The sequence below is a fragment of the Pelecanus crispus genome, chromosome 7, assembly GCF_030463565.1.
Source record: "Pelecanus crispus isolate bPelCri1 chromosome 7, bPelCri1.pri, whole genome shotgun sequence".
NCBI lineage: Eukaryota > Metazoa > Chordata > Aves > Pelecaniformes > Pelecanidae > Pelecanus > Pelecanus crispus.
The window spans coordinates 41128722-41144942 of NC_134649.1; the positions used below are offsets into that span (position 1 = coordinate 41128722).

The 16221-nt window shown below is 35.1% G+C and overlaps 1 protein-coding gene across 4 annotated transcripts in view; it reads right to left on the reverse strand.

Moving 5' to 3' along the window:
* The window catches only part of CFAP20DC (CFAP20 domain containing), an 83979-nt gene that overhangs the window by 35508 nt on the left and 32250 nt on the right, over window positions 1-16221 (reverse strand). For 3 of the 4 annotated variants that reach the window (XM_075714412.1, XM_009493535.1, XM_075714411.1), the window contains 4 exons: window positions 12305-12441; window positions 10892-11072; window positions 10192-10335; window positions 4550-4881 (listed from right to left, as the gene is read on the reverse strand). In XM_075714412.1, the coding sequence (XP_075570527.1) occupies window positions 4550-4881; window positions 10192-10335; window positions 10892-11072; window positions 12305-12441 (794 nt within the window). Of the gene's footprint in view, window positions 1-4549; window positions 4882-10191; window positions 10336-10891; window positions 11091-12304; window positions 12442-16221 lie in introns of all 4 variants that reach the window. The other variant, XM_075714410.1, reaches the window with a different exon arrangement.

Below are 16221 nucleotides of genomic sequence, written 5' to 3' on the forward strand. Positions count from 1 at the left end.
AGTACCATTTGAACATCATTTAAGAATTTTGGGGGTTAGATGGTTAACCTTGTATTCATGCTTCTAACAATATCTCTGCAAAACATCTCATGAATCAAGTGTATGATGTTCACTCATACCCCATCTTAACAACAAACAGGAAGTCCGAACACATGGAAAGAAAAATAATGGGGACGCACATCTAGAATTTGTCTCAATGTTCTTATTCTCAAGGAAGAAAGGAAGAGAGAGGCCTCATCTTCATCTCATCATGCTGGTCCTCTGCCATATGCTACCACACTGGAGGTAAGGCAGTATATATTGCAAGATTCAATAAGACACTGAAATATCATCTTCAGTATGCCTCTCATAGCCAAGGTGCAGTCCTACTGCAAATGAACGTGATCCAAGTTTGTTACTGACTTCACTGAGTCCAGGACTGGATTACACAGAATGAAATGCACATTCAAGAAAATAATCCCTCGATTTTATTAATGATATACGTTTTGGAAGTTTATAGTTTTATTCCCTCACTTAGTAATTTCTTTGAAACACAAATCTGTATTTCCCTGTTTTTCATGGATTTTTATTTGCCATAAGCTATCTTAAAATCTGTGCTGGAAACTCATATTAAGTTAGGTTAACTTTAGATGGAAGATTACTAAAGAAAACACTGTATTTTCCCCCCACACATTAGAGATAAATGAATAACTTTGATTTATCCGAAGCTTAAATCCCTCCCACCTTTCCGTGTCTCTTCAGCCATGCATATTTAGGTTCTAGAATAATTTGTTAAATGCTAAATCATGAAATGGTGCTAGAAACATCCATAAAGTTTGCTTGATTAACTATAGTGCAGCATATGTAAACTGAAGATGAGAAAGATTTTCCTGAGGAACGAGCACTTCCACTGATGTATTGTATTCCTTGAAAGAACATGCAGATGGGCAGTTCTGGATACATAAAACTGAGTGCTCTTGCTGGGTTATAATTTTAAGAAGATCATTCTAATGACTCTAGAGGGCCACCTACTAGGAGGAAATGGGATATAGTCCCTTTGTACGCTTTAATATTGAGGTATGAGAGTGAAATTATCTATCAGCCTTTGCAAAGGTCCATTATCTTATTTAATCTTATGCCTTTATTCTTTGAATCATATGAGGACAGAAAAATTCTCAGTTTCTTCATTGAAGGCTTCACTGGTGAACTTGCCTGCTACACTTAAACCAGCATTTTGATAGCATTATGTGACGTGATCACACCTGACGGAGTCATGCAACTCTTGCAAACAGCAAGAGTTCTTGGTTTTGCTCTGGGTTTGACAGAATCCGTAAATGCTGCCATGACAAGTTTAATTATACAAAGTCTCTGACAGAAATTTGAGCTGAAAGCATGGACATTCATATAATTACAAAATAAGTCACTTGATGGTGAATGGTTCCAACAGAAGAAGCAATTTTTATCCTTTACTGATTGACTCTGATAATTGAATAGCATTGAACTATTTCAGTGACTAATTAGTAACCACTAAAGGGAATTTATAAATACTTGCTGCTCCCAGTTTGCAGGCTGAAACATTTCCTCCCCCAAAGCCACAAGTTACATAAACCGTATCATTCTAGCACAGTTATTGTGCATATGTTATGGCTCTAAGTATACGCAACATAAAGAGTCAATGTTCAATGTATCCTGATGCATAACCTGTCTCATATTTTACAATTAAGTAAATATTTTTTGTAGATAATACTGATTTTTCACAGATTTAATAAAAAAGTACATAATAATTCTTTGCAGCTCCACTAACTAGACTAGGATGAAACTGGGATTTAGCCCCTTCAACTGTAATTTTTTAATTCATGGTGCAGTGACATACAAAGCCCAAGGAAAAGTTTTGGAACTTTTGGGCTTTTTACCAGACTGAGATATTTAAACTACAAAGATACGCAAAATCACCTTTTTTTTTTTTTTTTAATTAAAACTAAGTTTTACTTATATTTTACAGGAGAAAGACAATTCATGCTCACATGCAATTATTTAAATTGTAGGTTGAGATGTCTATCTTATTTGATACAGTTCAAGAGTGTGTACATGTGTGTTATACACAAACATAATGTATTTGAATTTCAAAGCAAAACAATGATAATGAGAAACAATAATAGTGTGAAAACCTGTAACAGTGTAGCTTATTTCAGCATGTAAAATGAACATATGCTTTTAAAAAGCACTGCAAGATTCAGCATAACTTAGTCAAATATTTTGTCATATAAATGAAGTAAACCGGGAAACATGTTATGGTTGGGCTAAAGAATTTTGGTAATTGTGCAAAGATACCTTAAACTGTGCTAAAATAGATACCATTAAGTTAGTGGTCTTATGTTTTGCTATCACGGCTTTTCCAGGACCCTCTTTCCTATATTTTCAGTGCTTGAAATAAAACTGTTTTCTAGTTTACTTCAGTAATGCAAAGTAGAGCAATCTGAATATTAAATGTGTATCCAGACTATCAGTATAAAGCTGACTTCAAGAAGCAACACAGAATATATCCATACAAGGAAGAGGATGAATATGGGCAAAGTATGACTGCTAAGTAATTTGTTGGTTCAGTGACTTCTTTCACATGAAAGAAAGGCTAAACTATGAATTACTAATGTAGTAGTTAGACTGAGAAAAAAACCTCTTGATAATTTGTTAGCATGCTGTAGATTTGTTTAATGTAATTATCTTCTAGCTTTATAAGTCTAATGCATCTCCAGTTGCAGTGCTGACACTATTTAATGCAGTTTGTCATCCAAAGATAATGAATGAAACAAAGGCTAGGTGTTCCCTAGCACACCTCTGGCACATAGTCAAAGGAAAGTTTTTATTTTATATAATAACTTAAACCTTTTTAAAGAAGATAGGGCTCTTCTATCAGTCTCTCCTGCATCAAGCCTCTAGAATGGCCATTACTGTTGTGCCCCAATGTTGTTCTTGTGCTGTAAAAGCAGGAGTACTTGGCTACTGCTTTCTCTCTGTGCACTTGCCACTGGATCTCTGGGGCAGGATGATGGCATGGAAGGTTAGCTATCTTCTTCAATAAAGGCTTAAGCACCAAAGGTTAATGATTAATTTAGCTTTTGATTAATTTATATGAATTTGTCTTGCTTTACTAAAGTTCATCAGTTAAGTGTGCCATATGCACTGTGTTTTGCAAGACACTTTATTTTCACTCACTTACCATAGCATGGCCTTCACTGTTTGGTACTTCTTCAGAATGTTTTGTTTGCCATTTTTACACTGCTTTGGAGACGTATCTTCACAAAGGACTTTAATATGACCCAACATGCTCCCCCGCCTCCCCCCCCCCAAAAAAAAGCAATCAAATTGGAAACTATTGAAGCTGAGTAAATGACAGTGCTGGAAAGCTTCCATAATTCTTATGTTATGGAAGTATTTTCTTAACCTAGCTTCTACAGTAACCTCTCTGGCTTTTCATGAGCATAACAAAGAAATTCTTTGCAATCCAAACAGTTCTGTATCTTCAGAATGGTATCTCATGTAGCACTACTCATGAACTATCAGCTTGACTAAAACTTATTTAATTTTGAAATTCTGGAACGTCGTTTGAAATAACAGTGTCTTATGGGTTTAACTTAATAATACACTGCCGCAGATAACGGGAAAACCCCCACATCTACAGAAAAAAAAAAGAGAAAATTTTTATTTCTTATAATTAGCATCAGCAATTTGGTTTCTCAGAAATACAGAATATAGAGCAGTATTTCTGTTGAGTTCAGTCCATCTCCATTACGAGTCATCCATACTCCATTATGTAACTCGGTTGCATTTTATTTCTCAGCTATGAGCAACAGATTAGAATGTTAAGAAACAGATTTTATAATTAAAAATTAAATACACTAGAATGTTCATAAAGGTAGAAACTTTTAGCAGTTACTGTAATGACACAATGCAACTATACAGTGTGCATTGACAATTTGGTGAATTTCTATATAGTATCAGCTGATACATCTGTTTAAAAAATATTTCTCTTCTTTCATTCATTTATTGCTGAAAGATTTCCACATTGCAAAAGAATGATGCTGACACAGCTCAGACAGGATATAAAGAAGAAATACCAATCATCAAGTGACATTAAAGAGCTGAAATTTCTTAATTCACTTTCGACAATATTGGTCAGCAAAACAGTCCCTGCTTACAGTTTTAAAAGGCACAATGAGGCCTTATTTACTGCACTCTTGCTCAACCATAACAGACTTACATTTCACTCAAATCTACGATGCAGGCTTTCCTAAAATCTTTTTTTTGCAATGATGCACTATACTCACATTTCTCTGTTAGCATAGGGGCTGACAGAGTTAGGTTTCTTTTGTCTGCTTGCTACAGAGGGTATACCTGCATTTTCACTCCTGTATCCAGTTAGACACAGCAACCTGACAAAGACAAATCTACCTGTAGGTATACAGGGAAAAGATGATTTATCCTCTCTGTCTCACTTGAAGACAGAATCTCATCCTAGAGTTTTAAGGATGTAGACTACTTTATCAAGAATTACATGTACAAAGTGGCCTACCTCTTCACTGCTGTCAGTTCCTTGAACGTTATCTTCAATTTGGTTTTCCCCATGCACTCTGTTACTGTCTTGCTTCAAATCCAAAGGGAAAATGCAACATTCTGGTGATATATTTGGAGACCTCCCATGAGGAGCTGATTGAGGTCTTGATGAAAATGTGAAAATCTCTTTATTATTCACTTGGTGATCACCTGTTTCATTGCTGTGATGTTCAACAGAGGCATTCTGTGGTGAGGATAAATTATGGCAGGCTGAATCTTCAGTAGCTTCAACCTGCTCATTCCTATCCAACTGAATACTCTCAGCGAAACTTTCTGGAAACACCCATTCATCTGAAACATACAACATTTATTTTAATGCCAAATATGTAAATTGTATTTTACCCTGATCACACACTTTTTCTCTGGAAGTTGTACAGCAAAGTAAGTTTTTCTAATAGAGAAACATTCTGCTTATCAGATTTATACAGTTGGAAGAGTGACGAGGATGCAATAAAAAAGATCAGGCTGCTTTCCAAGTGAGGCAAGGTTAATCAAAACATTTCCAGATCACAGCTCAAAAAATCCACAGGCTATGATATACGACATGCAAGCCTACAATTTGCAAATCTGAAACTATTCAGCTGTTAAGATTTGAAACTGTTCAACTGAATTTCATTGTAGGAAAACATAATTTTATTAAATTTGGCTATTGATCTTTTCCTATAGGCATAGAAACATTCAGGTTGGAAAAGACCTTTAAGATCATTGAGTCCAACTGTTAACCTAGCAATGTCAAGTCCACCACTAAACCATGTCCCCAAGCGCCACGTCTACATGCATTTTTTGTGGCTGATGTTTAAAAAAAATAATCAAACATAGTTGGTGGAAAGTTCATAATACTACAATCTGCTCCTTCTTTATTGCTGAAATTCTACACTTTCTTTTATGTCCAGAACTTATGGTTTAAATCTCAATTTCAAACTACAGCTCTGATGAAAAATAGTGTGACATGAAAAATGTATGAAGATATCTGTTTCACCAAGTTTCCCTGTATACAGGCAGTACTAATCTGCCAATTTTAAAACAAACAATAAACTACAGAAATGGATTTAAAGATTGAGTGCACCAGATAAACATGAGAAGGCCATTTTTATACTCTCATTGTTAACTTATATTTTACTGTTTGGAATGATGGTATAGAAAAAAATGTCAATTTGATTGATTAAAACCAATCTCAAATAGCATCTGAGAAAAGGAGAATTGTTCAAGGATGCAATACTCCCTTATCTTCATTAAAGGTAGTGTGGTGTGGATTATTCACTAGATCTTGAAACTTTCTGGCTCCATAAACCGAAGCTACCACCAACCATATTAAAAAAGGCTCAATAAAAAATACTAAAAACATAATAAAGTAGCACTGCGATAATAAAATGCTTGCTGTCACAGAAGACAGTAAGTTTACTATGGTATTCTACTCTTTTTGGTTTTGTTAGACATAACTATCATCTCAGGCAGATTCAGCAGCTTTGGGGGTCAAAAAAATGAAGGCAAAGGAAAGAAGAATGAGAATGACAGGAGAAACAGTTGTCTTCTTACTGGGTTGCTGTGATTTTTCCAGTTTACTGAAGATAGCTAGTAAAGTTACCAAACTCCAGTTAATATCCTAAGCAGTAGTTCATGCCAGGAACCAGTGAAAAGTAGGGACTTAACACATCTTGTAAATTCATGGCTTGCACCTACTGATTCCAGAGGAAACTATTTTTCTGTCTCTACATGAAGACCAGCTCCAGTCAGAAGCCCCTAGACTTTTCAAGTAAACTCTTTTCATATTAGATAATCATGCTGGTTTAAAACAACCTAGTAGACCGTTGTCTATTGTACATAAAAAAGTCTATTTTGTAAGTATACAGAAATCTCACCTTGCTTTTCATTAGTAAAAGACTGGCATGATGAACATGTAAGTAATACCATTTATTTTACAAATATTTTGGACTAGCTTTTCAAGAGCCTCAAGAAATGAGTGAGACTATTCAAAACTTTTAAGAACCACCCTTCATTTGTGTAAACCCAATGACCTTTTGTTCTGATCAATAAGTACAAGTTTTTCAAAGAAGGATACTACAGCAGAATCCTCCTGTCTTTGATCACTCAAGAATGTGTCACATTCCTCTGATAACATATTTTTCTTAGTCAGGCAATCGGAATTACATGTGAAAGGTTGTATGTGAATAAACCAACTGAAACCATAAGAAAAAAACCACTCATTTTCTGTCTGCGCATCTCCAGTATTAATCACGAACTCACATTTCACAGTTTTTATGCTTTCCCTATATTTTAATATCTATATAATCTGCATTTTTGAAGTAATTACGTCCCCTATAAAAATGAAACAAAAGAGAGATCTTCTCATTAACTTTTCACATGAAGCTGAACACAGTATTAGGATGCTAGAGAACAAAGACTCAGGAAATTTTTTTTCCAATTGATTTTGTGTCCTAGCATGATTAAAAAACTATCTTGCACTAAATCCGTATTTTAAGGTACCCAATTGTTTGTCCAATAGGAATACGGCCCACCAAGCCTGAAACTGTTTTGAATGTCTTTGGCCCTGGGGATGCTGCCACATCTGCAACTCCAGAAAGTGCTATGCAGAAATGCCACAAAAATGTTACTTATTCCCAAACTTCAGCTGGCTGCACAACTCTCCTGTATGTAAAGAGATCTCTTCCTCAGCTATTCTGGGTGCTAAGTCTGAAATGCTCTTAACTCTTTTTTTCTAAGGCAATGATATTAACATTTTCAACTTGCTGAAGTTTGTGCTTCAAGTGCTTCAACTTGTTGAAGAAATATACTTGGGTTAGTAATAAGTTAAATGCAAACATTAGTTTGCATACCACAGTAATGAAATACGCAGGGGGAAGACAGAAAAGTCTCTAAGGCCTTAAGATGATATTTTACACTGGCTACGGAATTCAGCAACTTCTGTAACTGGTAGTCAGTGTAGTATTTTGTTAATAGTCTACAAGTGAAAGATACGGGGTGTTTTGGACTAAACCAAATCCTATTATCTCTCCCCCACAAAGTGTACTGGAATTTCTTTTTAACTCAGCATTTCCATGTCAATTGTAATGAACAATTTGGAGTATCTTCTTAGCAAAATATGCAAATTACTATGTAATCACAACATTGCAGCAAACAAGATAAATGCAAGAATGATCACCTAAACATCTAATTAGTTCTTCTACACAGACTTATGCTAAAGCTTCTAATTGCAGCCTAACATTTTTAATGAAGGTTTCAGCATTGCATAAATAAGATTGGAAAAGTATAAACAATGCTCACTCATTTTATTTTATCCCTTGCTTAAAAACAATTTACCTTTGTAAAGGTACTGCACACCTGCTACAGAAGACATGCTGATTTCAGCTCTACAGTAAATCTAAAAGATACTATTATAAATACCAGCAACTAACCTCTAAGGTAATAAGATCACCTGTGAAAGCTCCCCTTCCCCCATGAAATTTAAATTAATATGTACTCAAGCTAATGACAGGACAAGTGCAGTACTGTTGCAAGATCACAATAGGATATGGTTGCACAGGGCTCAAGAATACTAAATATGGTGATAAGAGCAGTGTATGACAGATTCTTGCTGATATAACTTATTTTGACCACAGTATAAACAGGGAGCCAGAAACCATGTAAGCTTACACTTGCTTGGGGAATGTGGCTTTGTGCCAATGACTTGTCACAGGTGTATGTACACTTTGTCAGAAGTGTCAGAACTATGCTTTTGGCTGAGTCATCACCACTGAACCAAGCTTGTGGTTGTTCACTATGGGGCAAGAGCAATTGCTGGGTTTCCTGACTAGAACATCGATCATGAGGTTTATGGGGTTACAATCCCGACAGTGTGCATGAACAGCAGCTAAAACACCTGTTATCACAGAAATCATAATTTCTTTGCTTTTATTAGAAAAGTATTTGTTCTTAAAATGCAAATGCAAATGTGAAACAGTTTGGTAAGAAATGGGTAGAAGCTTTTTTGTTCTCTCATAATCTAAGTGTACACTTCACTTTCTTTTGTAAATGATTTGTACAGTATTTTATGCAGATGTATATGTTGAATGGTGTAATTTTATTTAAAATTATTAGGTTCCTCATTGTTTGTTAGATGTTTCTGCTTTCGAATTTCCCCCCCTTCTCTGTGAACTTTTCCTCAAAGAATGCCTATCATTCTCTGAGGTCAAGTTTATCCCACTTTGGAAGAAGTTCAGAACAAAGCATAGAAGAGGACTTTCCTTGATGAATAGGTTGCCTATAGGAAGCTCTTCAACACAGATGAACCCAGTACTACAGGATAAAGAAACTATTAAGTCATCTACATATCATTAGACATCTTCATGTATTGAAAAGAAACTGAAATCTGCAAACTGCGCTACCAGTGCCAAGCAATCACAGAGAATTGTAACTTATAAACTCACATGGTGACCTTATCTGCCTGTACACACAATCAAGAAGCAGTTTTCATTCTCACAAACACAAACAGTAAAATAGCAGTGTTTATACATAGCTTTCCTCCTCAGTTCTCTGCTTCTGAATTTACAATAGGGCATTTAGACATGCCAGTCTACTGCCCTAAATCTCTGTCTTTTTCATATCACTTACATTTACATAAAATAACAACTGTTGATTCATTTTTCTGAAATTCTACCACTAGATAGAGGCCCTGGTGTTCTAGATAAAGAACAAGGAAGACAGTGATTCCTGCCTCAGAATCCTCAAAATTCAGGTAAATATGAAGTAATTTAGAAGAAGGCTCTACTTGCCTTAGCATCTTGCATCTGTTGCAGTCAAATAATGAAACCCATAACAGCAATTATGGATTACTGACATCGTCATAGTATATAATGGCTTCTAAACATCCCAAAGATTAAACAAAATAGAAATAACTCACAATGTGAAGGAAAATTTCTTTGGTCAATTTTGAGCAGATTTGAGTAGTCTGCCCGCTTTGCAGTTGGTGGCTATGCCCTTTAATAGAAAGTCACACTACTTTTTCATAGAGACAAGGGCTATTTTTGCCACACTAATGTGTTCCAGACACATGCAAAGCAAGTCGATTGACGCTGTATGACAAAAAACATCCACACCTTTTGGTAGATAGGTGTGAAAGGGAAAAAACTGTAAACTGAGGTGTCTTTCTGTGGATAAGGGGGGGGGGGGGGGGAAGGAAAATTCACCACAACTTCAAAAATAAAACCAAAATATCCTGATATTACATGGGTACCATAATTAATAGCCTAAACTCCTATCTGGGATAAGTAAAATTTCTTGTACATTTGATGTTTGGAGTCTTTAGTGTTAAATTTAATAGGGATTTAAAGAATAAATTCTTTTTAGTTCTTTCCCTTTAATCATGAGAGCATAGAATTTTTCTTTTTTTATTCATTCACTGCTCCGGTACTCTGCTTAATCCTGCAAATCTTTATCAATGCTCAAAAGCAATTCTGTTGCAGGGCGTTTGATTTCCATAATCCCCCACAACACAGATATTTATATTTTATGTGCACTGCTTTTGGGTCCTTTGAAATTTACAACAGATAGTCACAACCAACACACATAACTGAGATGTAAAATAACATAAAATGAGCACCATACCACTGGTTATCTCCCATGTGTTTTTGGCTGCATTTTTTAGAGATAATCTATGACCGTTCTTGTCTGCTGATGGTCCTTGTGGTGAGATGCGCTGAAAATCTGCTCTTCTGCTCTCAGAGGTTTTCTGAGTCTGAACTGCAGGGTCTGAAATACAACCCAGAAGCTTATGAAATGCCTGTGAACACTCATATTGTGTACTTTTCTTACTTGAGGTATGGAAAAACAGCATGCGGAGTACTGTCCTGGGATACAAATATCTTCCAAACAGCATGGGAGTCTTGTAGGACAGCAGCAATATGACAGTCACAGGAAAGTAAAAATCATGGAAGAAGGGCAAACCACAGAAGTTATAAAAACCAGGCTTTCAAAAGTCTACAAAATAATCAAGAACCACTGCAGCAGCCCAGTTATATACACAGCATGAGGGAAAGCGGAATATGTGTATAACCTGTGGCTACTGCCAGCAGGTGGTGATCCCTGGCTCAAACACTTACAATACGAATACCTGCAGAGAGAATGAGCATTTATTCAAGCTCATACAGGAGAATAAGCCATGATTTAATATAAAAGTCTTCAGTAATTAACAAGGTAGATAAAGGATTAGAAAACCAGAGAATTAAGTCTTACATTCTGAAGTCAGAATCATGCAAAAACTTTGGCAGTTTGTGAACCCTACATATTCTTTGCTTTACGCTCTTACCATTTTGACATACATCTTTAGTTGTTTGGTAGGTATTTCTTTTGCCTCCTTGATCGAAAGAATGATTGCATGGTGAGAACGATAGCTCCAATCTCTCAATATCTTGTACGGATTCAGCTCCCTTTCTTGAACTTTGAAGTCGGCATGATCTATTGCTTTTGCTGCCCCAGGTCTTTGTTACCTTGAAAGACATTATTTTCTTCACGAAAGACAAAAACTAACAGCTTTCAAAATACTCAAAAGTAAACACACATTTTGAATTAAGCTTATTTTTCAAATAAGTATTTCAAATTTTTTTTTTTTTAAATATTATCTTTCAGGAAACTTTATGGTAGGTACAGTTCTGTGTGGTACCTTCAATCTTTACAGTCTAGTAACAGGCAGGGTTTTTTTTCAGTGAGTGAAAGGAAAACAAGGCAAAGAAAAGGAAAAAAAAAATTCAAATTCACTATCTGGATAAAAAGACAGTGAAACTTGTGGCTATTCTAGACCTCAGGAGAAGTCCTTTCTTCTTCAGAGAAAGCAATCTCATTTTATGTCTTAGCTTTCAATTGACTTCCTACAGAAGAGTCTACTTCCTTTGGCTGGATTCTTTAGTCACAGTCTTAAACTGGGAATTGCAGTCCCGACCAGATTCCTAAAACCTGCATACTGTTTGCTGGCAGAGTGAGATCAGCTGTTTTCCCTGGCATTGTAACTGACAGCATGAGCTGTCTACATGACATGAGCTACTGTATGGCTGACTACCATCCACTTAGAGCATACTGAAATGCAGAGTTTCGCCTCTGCATCATAGCTCTCATCATAAGAAAAAATATTTACACAGACACACAAAAATTTCAGCAGTCTACAGCAAAAAATTCAGAAAAGTAAGAATGATAAGAAATCACAGAGTAATTTCAGGAGGAAGAAACCTCTGTAGGCCTAATGCTGAAATTAGATCAGCCTGTTCCAGTCAGGTTTTGTTAACTTCAAAAGTTTTGAAATTTCACAATCTCCCTGTGACCCTGTTCCAGCACTGAACTGGTTTACTTTATCGTTACACCCAGTCAGAGCTTTCCTGCAATTTGGGCCTGCTAGCTCTTGTCCTTTCACTGTGCCTCTTAGAAGAATCTGGGCCTGTCTTCTCTACAACCCTGCATTAGCTGAAAATACCAACTAGATTCTCCCTTAGCCTTCTCTTCTGCAGGCTGAACAAACCCATGTCACGTGCTGTAGCCACCCAAGCATTTTACTCGCCCTCCACTGGATGTTACAGTATCTCTTGCACTGTGTGTCCACAACCAAACACAGTACTCCAGACACAGCCTCACATTAGTTCTGAAAAAAAAACCTTTAGAGTGACTCCTCTGCTTGTCAATCTCTTCCTTCGTAGACGTGCCAGCATTTTTGTTGTAATTTAAGCCTTCTTACCTCTCCAGATACCCTTGTATTGACTCTTCTGTTTGAAGATGGAGGTGGCCCAAGGATCTTTGATCCAAATGCAATATGCGATACATCCCGAGTTTTACTGCTGCATGTATTGCCTTGTCCTCTATTAACCAAGCTACCTAAGTTAACAAAAATAATAGTTAACCCCCCCCACATTATTTACAAAGAATAAATATCAATACTTTTTTCAAATCAACTGAAATAAACGAATTATGAACTAAACATACATAAAAATTATGTTCCTTTATAGCACAATCCCTAGAAATATGTAGGAATAACAAATGCACATTTTATAAAAGTGTGTCAACATACAAGCAAGAAACTTTTGGTCTATGACATACACATATTTCTAATCTCCTTTAAAGATTTATTTAAAAAGGGGCTATTTATAAACAAAAAAAATGGGTTTGCATGATTTCTTTAGAACATCAATGAAAGGCTCAATTCTGACAGGAAGAAAAAATAAGTCTAATTAATAAATAAGAGAATAAATAAATAAAAACACAAGAAAACTGAGGCAAGACTGCCAAGGTATCACGCACAGCTCAGAGGAGAACTACTTACGTGTAGCTTGCTTTTTGAAATTACTGCATCTACTGTATTACCAGGGCTGAGCCCTAATATTGCAAACATACTCTATTCCTGCCAAAATGTTCTAACCCTGTCATAATTTATTTTTTTACTATTTATAATGTAGATACATTTTTATAATTCTTTTCAAGCACAGAAAATGCCAACCAGTCTGCAAGGTAAACAAAAAGGAAACATAGAACGCAGGTCAATGTTCTGAAAAAAATCTAAAAGGGAAGGACAGTAAAATAGTTACGTATTAATTTTATCACCAGAGTTGCAGAACTGCATGTAATATCTATTTTCCTCTTTTTTAATTCTCCAAGATTGCCAGTGAATTCTCCTTTCCAGAGATGATAAAAAAGAGTATCTTCACATTAATTTACAGTTAGAATTTACAATATCTGAAGATCTTTTTTCTTGCTACAACTTCAGCGTTAAATTGCTATCTCACTTTAGAGATCTGACACCTTCATAACGCAATAAAGTAGAAATAAAACATTTTGTCGACTTTCCTAAGCATTTTTCATAGAATTATTTAATCTTATTTCAAGATCAGCTTTATTTCCAGTGTCATCAAGGAAATGAAAAAAAGATCATGCATTAGCCACCAAATGTCATAATTTACTGTACTAATAAGCACAAAAGAAGCCACTTTCTGCCATTACCTTCTTCCCTTTTTCCTGATATGACATTTGGTTGCTGCTAACAGCTGCCATTTCACAAGATTAGATGACCTGTCTTGGTTTAACATAAATTTCTTTAATTTGCTGACTACCTTGGGATGTTGTTAGCTCCAATTATAAAGGCTGATTTGCATGAAAATCTCTCTTTATGAACACATTAATTGGCTGCAATTAATTACCTACATCTACACATAACAGCATGTTGATGGCATAATGAAATAATATGTGCAATTAAAAGTGGATGATACTAAAAATAATTTTGGCTTTTGATTATCAAATAAACAAAAGTTTAGTGGATAAAAAGAACATTTTCCAATTAAAACGTACTTAAACATACCAAAGCTTCCATTTTCAAGAAGGCCAACTTCTGAAATTTGGAAAGCATGTCTGGAAGAACAAATACTATGTTCTTAAGACGGGATTAAAAATAAAGATGAAATGTTAAACCGAAGGCATTTCATTTTCATGCAGGTCAGGGATGTTATCATTAATTATTTTACTGTATATACCTAAGGGCTATATATCTTCATAGTCTGGATGGTAAAACCCGACTCTTGTTAAATGAACATTCATTTTTCTGTTTAGATATATCATTCACACTACTGTACTAATTTAAGTTTCACAGTCCCTCGTATTTTGACAATCCAGCCAAGAAGTATTAATTTTTGAATACAGTCACTGAGAAACTCAATTCCAGAGTTTCCTCTGCTATTTCAAATGCAAATGTGCAATCAAACTTCACAACAGAACTTTGGCTTCACTACTTGTAGGGCAATAATACTCTAAAAATATTATTTGCCCTTTAATATTATAAAAATGGCACTTGCATGTAGAAAAAAAGCTGAATGTAATTTAAATAAAGTAAATGTATGAAGGGTCTTATTCTAAGCAAAAATTTTAAACCCCTCCTATTCAAGACTGCCTTTACTAATGAGGTATCTCAAGAGAGCAAAAGTTAACAATTTGAAAAAGCATCAGCATGGTAGCTCAGTGCAGATGATAAAATGTTTATGAGTTGCTTTTTTCATATTCTGGTAAAAGAAGAAGAAAAGAAGTTTAAAAAGTATTTTCTTAAACCTTTCTTCTTGTCAAGGTTGTTCTCAAAGAAATACTTCTTTCAAAGTTTATTTTTCTTTAGAGTTTCATGAGATGCTACACCTTAAATACTATTGTTGGCTGTAACAGTCTTGTCTTTTATAGTATTAAACTTCACCAGTAGTTACCATTCCCTGTAATTTATCTTATTCCTTTGGTCAATACCTTGCCAATGTATTTCCAAAGCATTTTAACAGAAATGGTGGAAATGATTATTCTCTGAATTCAAACGCTGAAGATGAGAATCCTCAAGACTGAGAAAGTACTAAAACCAGTGGAATAAAAATGTATCTTCCCTACCTACAGCACCACTTCTAACATTGCCTACGCTGATGAAGATGTATTGGAAATGGATTCTTTATCTAATTTGCTTCTTCAGACCCACTTCTAAACTACTTCAGACCTACTTCCTTCTCAAAAGTTGCCCTACTACCCTGTTTTAGTATGATGAATCAATGACTCATAAAAGGTGGTACAGAGTAAGGGGAAAATGAAAAACTTTAGTAAGACTTTGCAATTATTATATGGGCCAAATTAAAGGCCTAGTCTTGTGTCTAATAACATAACAAAAGAGTAGAGGAAAGAGGGTGCCTATAGATTTCACCTCTGTATTTTTCTAAGCTCTAGCAGTTAAGAAGTTTATGTACTTGTCAAGTTTAAGCTGAAAATAACAATCAATTCAACATTTTATAAGGGGAGAAATTATCAGTTCTCCATGAAGGACATGAATCAGAGCATACAAAATATTCTGATTGTAAAATCCATTATAACCCTCTTTTTTTGAAGTGCTTGCACATAGTCCAGGATATTTACTGTTGCAAATGGATCTACAGAATAACTTTAAAAAAAGAGTACAGATTAGTTATGTGCAACTGGATTTACAAAACCAGTAATATTCTGGGAGTGAGGAAATTATATTTTTGATATGTTTAGAACTCTAATCAATGAAATGTACTACTAGTGAAAAATATGTTTTTTCTACATTGATTTATTTCCTCATTGGAAATGTAGCTGATGTCTTCAAAACTCAACAACCGATTTAAAAAAACTGATTTTGTTCAACCACAAAAAAACCTGTCAATAGCTGAAAATTTTATTTCATTCTTTACATAGTTACCTTAAGACCACTATTGTTTATGAATAATTTTACAACTACAGAGTTCCATCAATGAACACAAACAATCTATGTCTCTTATTCTGTTGTTGTTATTTAATGACTATCTATCTCATTACAAAAATTGTTTTAAAGAGATGTTCATTATTCTGAATCAAAACATTAAGGACCTTAAAGACATTTGCCTTAGTTAAATTCTGCTATTGACTTTACTGCAGGTAGGAAGCAATACACAGTTTTAAAGCAAAATAGCAGCCTTAGTAAATAGCAGTCAATTGTCTGACCCAAGTCTGTTTCAGCAATTTCACATTCAAATCTTGGCATTTGCTTCTACAGTTCAGTTTCTACTGATTCCTGGCTTACAAATCTTATGCAGACAGACATGCCAATTTAAATATAAAAACACAGGAAGTGCTATTCTAGAACAGGCCAAT